Consider the following 11,585-nt stretch of genomic DNA (forward strand, 5'->3'; position numbering starts at 1 on the left):
TATGCTTAAAAACACCAAAATTATTCACAGAAAATTAAAGTAAAATAAATCCTTTACAAAAGTAAGTTGTAAGCAAAATAGGATTAAACAACTTTGATAAATGAAAAAAAATTAACAAATTAAATTGCTTTTTAACAATTAAAATGATATTTAGATTTTTATTTGAACTTAGCAATTGGCATTAATCCTGTCTCTTTAAATAAACATTTGTATCCTATGACAATTAAATCTTTATATTTATATTTTATGATGAACAATATCAATAGTATCAATTCTATCTTCATCATAATTCTGTTCACAAGAAAGAGGACCTTCTATTTCTTGTTTAATATTTTCTTCAATATTGTCAGCTCTCATCTGGATAGAGAGAGGATCTTCATCAAATATTTCTTCTTCTTTAATTTCTTCTTTAACATCAACTTCTTCACATTCAATGAAACTAATAGATTCAGAAGTTGGAACTGTATTATTACAGCTTTTACTCATTTCTAAATGTCCAGGGGATTTTTTATGGGTTGATAACTGTGAACTAGATATATAATGTTTGTCACAAAGTTTACATGAGAATGACTTCTCACCAGAATGACTGCTTTTATGTCTAGTCAAATGACTATTTCTGTTAAAGGTCTTTTCACATTGATCACATGAGAATGGCTTCTCTCCTGTATGGATTCTTTTGTGGTGAGTCAAACTACTACTAGATGTAAATGTCTTTTCACATTGATCACAAGAGTATGGTTTCACACCAGTATGAATTCTTTTATGTCCAGTCAAAGTACTAATTTGAGAAAATGTCTTTTCACATTGATCACACGAGTATGGTTTCTCACCAGTATGAATTCTTTTATGGGCAGTCAAAGTACTAAGTTGAGAAAATGTCTTTTCACATTGATCACATGAGTATGGTTTCTCACCAACATGTATTCTTTTGTGAGAGGTCAATGAACTTTTCTGAGAAAAATATTTTTTACATTGATCACATGAGTATGGCTTCTCACCTGTATGAAGTCTTATGTGTCTAGTCAAATCACTATTTTGAAAAAATGTCTTTCCACATTGATCACATGAGAATGGTTTCTTATCCATATGAATTCTTTTGTGCTGAGTCAAGTGACTACTACGAGTAAATGTCTTTTCACATTGATCACACGAGTAGGGTTTCTCTCCAGAATGAAACCTCATATGAACAACCATTCTATCTCTTTGTGTAAAATTCTTGTTGCAAATATCACAGGTATTCATGATATCCTCTCTCAATCTCCTGAAATATTATTTTTATTATTAAAAACATATAATATTGTTTTCCAATATTTTTAAATAAACACAAAATTCATGTAAAAACTGAAACAAGGAAACCAACTTCCATGTAAAAAAAGCAAGAAAAACAGGTGGTCAGACAAGCAATAAAAATTGTAAAAGTCATATCCAAGTTGTTGTCAATAAAGTTGTTAAGCAAACGAATAAGAAAACGTAAACTATAAAACTTTGGGGACCTCTGAAAAAAATCTGCAATCTATCTTTGATAAAAGCTGAGGAAAGGCATATTTCTTATAAAAATTTGAGACAGAGCAGACGACCAATACATCAAGTGATATATAGAGTAGGTGCGATGTTCGGAAATGGTCGGCAAATTTTTTACAAAACAAGAATGACAACATATATAAAAGTGAAGCTCTGAAACAAATGACATTACACATTTAGAATGTCAGAACTAAATAAGCAGAATATAAATGTATTTATAGGTCTAAGGAAGATTTAAAGTAAATTTGTTGCAAAACTGCTTAATTACAGGACACACTTACATTTTAAGAACTTGATTATAGAGATGCCTCCTTATTCAATTGTACCATGTAATTTTAGGAATCAGTATTCCAAAATGATCATACAGTTGCTACGCTTTCTAAATTGTACCTAACTGTTATAGAACTCATCATGCAAAGTTTGAAATCGATAAGACAATCCTAACATGTCGAAATTAACTAAAAGAGCTGACCCATACGGACGGACGGGCCGACCGTAAGTATAGAAAATCTTCGCAGATAACTATATGAATACCTTTTGATATAAAGTAGATCTGTATAATGGATTTCTCTCTGTTCACTATGAATGTTAGTTGCTGACTGACAATGATACAATTATTAACCTAAATCATAAACAATAGTTATATTCATTAAAATTAACTAAATCTCCGCCCACTTACTTAAATATGATGCTCAATGCGCGGACTCCTCCCACTTTTAATTAGAAACTGGACAAGCAAATATGATGTTTATTTTCCACTGCGTTAGGAAAATAAACAACTAAAATAATACACTTAATAAAAAGAACAATAATCATAATTAAACAGAATTTATTATTTCAAAGGTTATTTGAGCATTCAAGTAAAGCAGAATATCCAATTATTTCTGCCAAAACAAATACCAGTCTTCGTCTCGGAAATACTGCAATATTTATAAACTATGTATAAATTGTTTTTAATATTCACACTTAATAATCTTATTTATCTTTATGCTCAAAAACCACTTAATGTTAATATTCTTTTCACATAATCCTATTTGCTTTAAATATTTGAATAAAACAACTTTATAATTAAAGATAAATTATATAAAAATTAATTTTTTAGAAAATTTACATATAGACTTATAACTTAATCACTTTAAAATATATTCATTTACCTACGGGAGGGCAGGGTGGGTAAACACACTTCCTTATACTTCGCGACTCAAATCTAGAATGAATATATTTGATCATTTTCTGTACTCAAAATTTTCAACATCTCAACCCTTTCATGACGAAAAACATATTTTATATTTTTTTATTTATTTTTGTCTTACTTTATTTGCTTATTTTCCACTGCGTTAGGAAAATAAACAACTAAAATAATACACTTAATAAAAAGAACAATAATCATAATTAAACAGAATTTATTATTTCAAAGGTTATTTGAGCATTCAAGTAAAACAGAAAAAAGTCAAATCAATTGGAATTGTTAGCAGTATTTAATTGTTATTATGTTAAATACCCACTACTCACCTAACAAATACACACTTCCTTATACTTCGCGACTCAAATCTAGAATGAATATATTTGATCATTTTCTGTACTCAAAATTTTCAACATCTCAACCCTTTCATGACGAAAAACATATTTTATATTTTTTATTTTTTTTTATTTTTGTCTTACTTTATTTGCGGTGTTATTTTAGAAAAAGATAATGTCGGCAAATTCAGGGAGGGAAACTGAACAAGCAAATATGATGTGGTGTTATTTTAGAAAAAGATAATGTCGGCAAATTCAGGGAGGGAGGACACATTGAGCTGATCATTACACCAGTCCTAGAGGTTTTATAATTATGTTTTATTATTCGTTTGACCAACAACTTTGGGGACTATAAATGCATTCCGATTGGTTGGTATTCTAAGTTGAGTGTCCAAACGTTTCAACCAAAAATTTATATCTACAGAAGGAGTAATTTTGTGTATTAATTTTATACATGTACATTAATTTATCAGACATTGTCTTATCCTTTTAGATCCCTGATTTTAATGTGTATAAACTGACAGATAGCAAAATTGTAGATTTGCTTTCCATAAAAAATATAATATTAAATTAAAACAAGATACCCTTACATAAATTTTCGAGGTAAGGTACATAAATTTACAAAGAAAAATTATAAAAAGGATGACAACATCCATGAATGCGAAGCTATGAAATGGAAGGACAAACAAACATTAATCAGTATTCTAAAAATCCAATCAGATAATTATATCACATACAAATTTGTTGTTAAAAAAATTTGAAAATCAACATTAGACTATAAAAGTTGGAAAGATTTTTAATCAATATAATAGATTTGAAATTTGCATAAAATTTTAAGGATTTTTTTATAAAATTCGTTTTTTATATAATTCTTTATTTAAAGGCGCAAATACTATTTAAGTTAATAAATTTTGACCAATAGGATAGCTGGATTGGAAACTACCTACGCTCTAATTGGTTGAATGATGTACGTCACTTAAGCTTCTCCAATCAGAGCGCAGATAGTTTTCAATCCACCAATCACAGATCTCAAAATTATTTAACTTAATTTGTATTTGCGCCTTTAAATAAAGAATTATATAAAAAACTAATTTTATAAAAAATCCTTAAAATTTTATGCAGATTTCAAATCTATTATATTGATTAAAAATCTTTCCAACTTTTATAGTCTAATCAACATGTTTAAAATAGAGTACATTCTGGTAACAATTATAGAGTTGCTACGCTTTTTAAATCATACCAGGAATCACCATGCAAAATTTTAAATCGATAGTAAAATTCTAACTTATTTAAATTTAAAAAAAGAGGTAACTGTTTGGGATGGACGGTCGGACAGACTCTAATTATAAATAGCTTGTATTTTAGTTAGATAATGACGACACAATTTTATAAAATTTATTTTTTACTTTAAGGTGTTGTTCTATAGGTATATAAAATATAAAATAGCCTAAAAACTTCCATAGACTATAAATAAACATTTAGCCAATTTCTAACCAATTAACTTAAGAGTGTCTAAATACCTGTTTTTATTTGTGATATTCTTATTATTCCATGGTATCAAATTTCATTTTCATGTTCTGAAAATAAATAATAATCAAGAAATAAAAAATGATATGTAAAGAAAACAAACAAGAATTACAGATTTACACAGAGAAATAACTTTAAAATTCTTATCAAATCAATTTAAAAATGTAGAAAAAAAAGAATGAAAAAAGTTCTTGTTCTTAAGTAAAAAATAAGTTAGAAGGTAGGCAATATTATCTTTTTACATACAGCTATTTAATTTAGGTACTGAAAATTGAGCTTTCTTTTTTTAGATAAAAATATTATTATCTTAGAGTTAAGCATATTCAATTTAATCTTTCACAATGTCAATAGTCTTTATATAATTCTCAACAGAACTTTGATCACAAGAAAGAGAATTATTATCCTGACTTTCTTCTTCTTCTATTTCCTGTTTTATAGTTTTTTCAATATTCTCAGCCTCCATATTAAAAGAGAGAGGATCCTCATCAAGAGTTTCTTCTTCTTTTATCTCTAGTTTAATATCAGCTTCGCCACAATCAACAAAACTGGTAGAAGCAGAAAGTGAATCTGTATTCTTAGTAGATTCTAACTTGTTGAAATGTTCAGCTGATTTATTATGTCTTTTTAGCTTTGAATTATCATTATAAGATTTTTGACATAAAACACAAGAGTATAGCTTCTCTCCTGTATGGATCCTTTTATGGACAGTCAAATGAACTTTTTGTGAAAATGACTTATTACATGTATCACAAGAGTATGGCTTCTCTCCTGTATGGATCCTCTTATGACCAGTTAAATGACCTTGGTTAGAGAAAGCCTTTTCACATGTATCACATTTGAATGGCTTCTCACCTGAATGGATTCTCATATGAATTGCTAAATGGCTCTTGTAAGAGAATTCCTTGCAGCAGATATGACACTTGTTCATGATGGATTATTAATTGTTCTTGCACCTGGAATAAATTATATTTAATGCAATTTTTGTGAAGAAATGGAAATAATAATTTCAAGCCTTCATATTTTTAATAATCATTTTAATACTGATTTTAGTATAACAGCTAGTATATAATTAGGTTTGTTCGTGCGGCTCTCACCAAGTAGGTAAAAGTATTCCAAATGTATGTATGAAAATTCTCTCCTTACATCCATATCTTATTTAGTATAGCTACTCTATATGCAGGGTGTGTCCGTTACTATGTAGGTAAAAGTATTCCAGGTGTACTCTATAAAACCTCTCCTCTTACATCAATATCTTATTCAGTATAGCTACTCTATATGTAGGGTGTGTCTGTCACTAAGTAGGTAAAAGTACTCCAGATGTACTCTATGAAAACTATCTCTTCTTACATCCATATCTTATTTAATATAGCTTTTAATATAGCTACCCTATATGTTGGGTGTGTCCAAGTCTATTAATATGTAAGTAAAAGTAATCAAAATATGCTCTGCTATTTTATTCATTGTTATGGACATATTTATTCTTGTACTTGTTAAAAACTAACTTACTTTAATTTTGTGAACTGAGACTGTGCGTGGTTTGTTTCTCTTTATGTTGACTTCAGTTTCAAATCTTATTTCATTTTATATTTGTCTGAAAGTTATTATTACAAAGTTATTACAAAATTATTATTTCATAAGTAGATCTAATCGAATTAAAGAAGGTAAACACATTTTTGCATTCAAGAGAAGTACAGAAACAGCATCTACACGATTTAGTGGAAATATCAAAAAAATTTACAATATTATATCAATTAGTATTCCTCAAACTTAGGTTAGGGTTAATTGGGTATATACAAGATAGCCCTGAAGGGTTAGGACGACACATATTAATGTTGAAACAATAAAACAAACAAAGTATATAAGACACTAGGTACTTATTTACACATTTTTACAAATAACGTTTTTTTTCAAAGAATTATGATTTTTTTCTTTAAAATAGTTTTTGGAGAAGTAATATCATTTACACATTACATCAAATCTTAAATAAAAACATAAATATAAAACAAAGCACTTGCTAACAGAAATTTACAACAAATTCGCAAACTAGGTTCATTCATTTATCAAACATTCTTATGTTTATCTACTTAAACAAATTCTTCACTCTCAATTCCTTCTTCCTCCTTTATTTCCTGTTTTATGATTACTTCCACACTCTCAGCGTCTATCTTTATAGATATAGGATCCTCATCAAGATTTTCTTCTTCTTTTATCTCTAGTTTTATATCAGATTCAACACAATCAACAAAACTGGTAGAAGCAGATTGTGGAACTTTATTGTTAGAAGATTCTATCTTTTAGAGATGTTTAGCTGATTCATAATGTGTTGTCAGGTTTGATTTGGTGTAAAAAGATTTCTGACATAATTCACAAGAGTATGGCTTCTCACTAGTGTGAATCCTCTTATGTACAATTAAGTTGCTTTGGCGTGAGAAAGCCTTATCACATGTGTCACAAGAGTATGGTTTTTCTCCTGTATGGATCCTCTTATGTTTAGCTAATGCATCTTGTCGTGAGAAAGCCTTTGTACATGTATCACAAGTGTAAGGCTTCTCTGCTGTATGGTTCCTCTTATGGGAAATTAACTCACCATTTGTCCGGAAAGCTTTTTCACATGTATCACAAGAGTATGGCTTCTCTCCTGTGTGTATTCTCATATGTACTGTTAAATCACTTCTTGTGCAGAAAGCTTTTTCACATGTATCACATTTGAATGGCTTCTCACCTGTATGAATTCTCATATGTACTGTTAAACTATCCTTTCTAGAGAATTCCTTAGAACAGATAAGACACTTGTTCATGATGGATTCTTTATTGTTCTTGCACCTGGAATTAAAAATATTTAATGTAATATTAAAGTAGGAACAATGTTTTTAGATCTTTTTATTTCATGAACTGTTTTCATTAACAAAGCTACCCTATAATTAAGGTTTCCGCACATCAGTCACTATTTAGGTAAAATTATTAGATGTCTCTCTCTAGTCACGTGGAAGCGCCTATCTATGTACAATAAACATGACACATACAAAATACCTAATATATAAAATTGTAAATAGAATAATACACGGCACTGGTGTTGAAAAGAGACCATGCAATGACATCCATAGAAAAACACACAGCTCAAAATTTGTATCTTAGCAATATACATATAAACTTATTAGAACAATTATGTTTTTAGAATGTTTTTGGCTTGTTGTAGATTGTTTTGGATAAAATTATCCTTTTACATGTTTAAAACTAACTTACTTTGTTTTTAAACTCAAATTTATTGGTGATTTGTTTCTCTGTATGTTTTATGATCTTGAGTCTTATTTTATTTTATATTCTATCTGAAAATAAATATGATTATTATTTTACAAGCAACATAAGTTTTATAATGAACAATTAATAAAATATTGATGAATCAAGATAATTTCTTTCAACACTAGAACATTCAAAAGTTTTGCTTTTTACAGAAGGAAAATATTAGAAAGCATATCGATATAAATGATTTTAAAGTTCATAAAGGGGGGGGGGGCGTAATGACATAAGCTCTTAAACCGTGAGCAAAATGGTCTAAATATTGAGCTAGACCCTTCAAACTTGGTATATAAGCTTAGTCCTATAGGTATTACATCTAAATGGCAAAAAAATCCAAAAATTTTTATTTTTAGGTTAGGTTAGGTAAGAAAAACCCTGCGGAAATGGGGTTTTTAGGCTTTTTTGGTCTATTTTGATGTGGAAACTTGCCTTAAATTGTTTTTTCTTAGGGTTTTAACTTACATACACTGTATCTATTCATATGGACATTATTTAAGATGATTCAGCAAGTCGGGGACCGACCCCAGGGGGCTAGGTGGGTGGCCCGCAGGGGTTAAGTTCATTTTTTCCAATATATTTGTTGTGATACATCAAATTATAGGTTTTTTAGGTCAAGGAACTCAATTCAGAGCCAAAATAAGCATTAGACTAATCTGAAGCTAGCCCCAGCGGGCTAGGTTGGTGGCCCGCAGGAGTTAAGTGCATTTTTTCTAATATATATCTTGTTAAATATCAAACTATAGGTTTTTTAGGTCAAGAAACTCAAATTCTGAGCGAAAATTAGCATTGGACTGACTTGAAGCTAACCCCCCGGGCTAGGTTGGTTTTCTGCAGGGCTTAAGAGAATTTACCTAACCTAACCTAGAAACTTACTTATATTTTCACAGGTTTTTTTCTTGAATAAAGAGCTTATGTCATTACGCCCCCCCCCCCCCTTTACTATTCATTATTAAATATCCCATGGAAAGTTCTAAACTTTTAATCTTAAATTTCACAATGTAAATAATGTTGTTTTTTTTAATCTTTATCAAATTTCTATTTATACGAAATTGAATCTTTATACTGACATTCTTCTTATATTTCCTGATTTACAGTTTCTTTAACTTTCTTAGCCTCCATGTTGATAGAGAGAGGATCCTCATCAAGAGTTTCTTCTTCTTTTAATTCTAATTTGATATTAGCTTCACCACAATCAACAAAACTGGTAGAAGTTGAAAGTGGATTTATATTCTTATTATATTGTAACTTCTTGATATGTTCAGCTGTTTTTTTATGTCTAGTCAGGCTTGAAGTGCATATATAAGATTTCTGACATAACTCACAATATAATAGTTTCTCTCCTATATGAATTCTAGTACATTTAGTTAACTCACTATTTGTATGGAAAGCTTTGTCACATGTATTACAAGAGTATTGCTTCTCTCCTGCATGAATTCTGTATGAATGGCCAGTTAAATGACTTTGTTGTAAAAAAGTCTTATCACATTTATCACAAGAGTATGGCCTCTCTCCTGTATGAATCCTTTTGTGGACTGTTAACTCACTACTTGTAAGGCAAGCTTTATCACATACATCACAAGAGTAAGGTTTCTCTCCTGTATGGATCCTCTTATGAACAGTTAACTGACCATTTGTTGTAAAAGCCTTATCACATGTATCACAATAGTAAGGCTTCTTTCCTGTATGTATTCTCATATGTTCTGCCAAATTAAACTTTTTAGAGAATTCCTTGCAGCAAATATGACACTTGTTCATAATGGATTCTTATTTGTTCTTGCACCTAAGATAATTATTTATTCAATGCAATTCTTGAGTAGAAGGAAATTATTAAATCTCTATCATTATATCTTTGATTGAGTGAGTGGGGGAAGATCAACCAATCAAATTAATTCTTGCCAAGCAAGCATAAGAACCACTCCCCCTACTTTTTTTTACTTTTTTTTAGAATATACGAGATATTGAGTTTTTTTTTCTTGTATCCTACTACCCAGTTCCCAATATAACCTAACCTAAAGTAAAACACAAACACACAAAAGACAGCCCCGCAATATAGAGTGTGTGGGGGGGGGGGGTAGTTCTGAACTTGATTAGGCATATTGAGAGAAATCATTTTTATTTTGAATGAAAGAAAAAATAAACGGAAATTTTTCCCATTATAAGTTTGCATTACACTCTAACAAAAAACAATCACCTAGACTTATATAAAGATTCCTTAAAAGAGAATTGAATCATTTCATTGGTAAGCAAAAACATTAAGTATGGACAGACATACATTTACTTACTTTAATTTGCGAAGATAAAACTTACTCTAGTTTTCTTTTTCCTTTTGTGTTTCTTTTGGATTCAGTTTTATGATCTTGAGTCTTATTTCATTTTAAATTCAGTCTGAAAATAAATAAAATAATAATTATACACAATTTTAATCAAAAGTACTAAATAATTGAACATAAAAAAATAAGAAATAAAAAAAATCAAAAAAGGTTAATAAACTGTTGCACAAAAGGATAGAAAAATGTCTAAACAGAAATAGTATCAACACAATTTAGTTGAAATAAAATTACTAAAGCCCCACAGGGTTAGAGCAACATAGATTTATGTTTAAACAATAAAGCAAACAAAGTATATAAGATACTATATATTTACACATTTTTACATAATTTTTTTTTTACAAAGAATTGTGATTTTGGAGAAGTAATTGTGAGTGTTACTGTAGATTTTTATTTAAATTGAGCAATTAGCATTAATCCTGTCTCTCTAAATAAACATTTGTATCGAATGACAATTAAAGGTTTATATTTTATGATGAACAATATCAATAGTATCAATAGTATCAATTCTATCTTCATCATAATTCTGTTGACAAGAAAGAGGATCTTTTATTTCTTGTTTAATATTTTCTTCAATATTGTCAGCTCTCATCTGGATAGAGAGAGTATCTTCATCAAATATTTCGTCTTCTTTAATTTCTTCTTCTTTAATTTCTTCTTTAACATCAACTTCTTCACTTTTAATGAAACTAATAGATACAAAAGCTTGAACTGTATTATTACAGCTTTTCATCATTTCTAAATGTCCAGGGGATTTATTATGTTTTAATAGGGCTGAACTAGAGATATAATGTTTGTCACAAAGTTTACATGAGTATGGGTTTTCTCCTGTATGGATTTTTTTGTGTGTTGTTAAATCTCTATTCGTTGTGAATGACTTTTTACATTGATCACATGAGTATGGTTTTTCACCTGTGTGTCTCCTTTTGTGTTCAGTTAGATGACTACCATGCTTAAAAGCCTTTTCACATTGATCACATGAAAATAGTTTCTCTCCTGTATGGATTTTTTGTGTTTAATCAAAGTACTTTTATCATAGAAAGACTTTTCACAATGATCACATATGTATGGTTTCTCACCAGTGTGGATCCTTTTGTGCTTAGTCAAGTCATTACTTTGTCTGAATGTCTTTTCACATTGATCACATGTGTATGGCTTCTCACCTGAATGGATCAATTTATGTCTAGTCAAATGACTACTTTTGGAAAATGTCTTTTCACATTGATCACATGAGTATGGCTCCTCATCAGTATGAATCATTTTATGGGCAGTCAAGTTACCACTATTTGCAAAGGTCTTTTCAAATTGATCACATGAGTATGGTTTCTCACCAGTATGAACTCTCATGTGAACAACCAAGTTAGATTTCTTTGTAAAATTCTTATTACAAATATG

General features: G+C 29.4%; 1 protein-coding gene across 1 annotated transcript; it reads right to left on the bottom strand.

The window, feature by feature from the left end:
• Positions 1-97: 97 nt before the first annotated feature.
• On the bottom strand, positions 98-4,618 carry LOC145318458 (uncharacterized). The gene is made up of 3 exons (XM_080159724.1): positions 4,560-4,618; positions 2,056-2,143; positions 98-1,261 (listed from the first exon to the last, which is right to left on the bottom strand). Exon 3 carries the CDS (start codon positions 1,240-1,242, stop codon positions 238-240), a length of 1,005 nt encoding a protein of 334 aa, XP_080015850.1. The 5' UTR covers positions 1,243-1,261; positions 2,056-2,143; positions 4,560-4,618; the 3' UTR covers positions 98-237.
• Between the last annotated feature and the right edge of the window lie 6,967 nt (positions 4,619-11,585).

The sequence above is a fragment of the Acartia tonsa genome, chromosome 5 (genome assembly GCF_053477335.1).
Source record: "Acartia tonsa isolate MP-2025a chromosome 5, ASM5347733v1, whole genome shotgun sequence".
In the NCBI taxonomy this organism is placed as follows: Eukaryota; Metazoa; Arthropoda; class Copepoda; order Calanoida; family Acartiidae; genus Acartia; species Acartia tonsa.

Excerpts from the sequence above, each read along its gene's own strand:
- LOC145318458 (XM_080159724.1), bottom strand. The coding sequence starts at position 1,242 with ATGAATACCTGTGATATTTGCAACAAGAATTTTACACAAAGAGATAGA.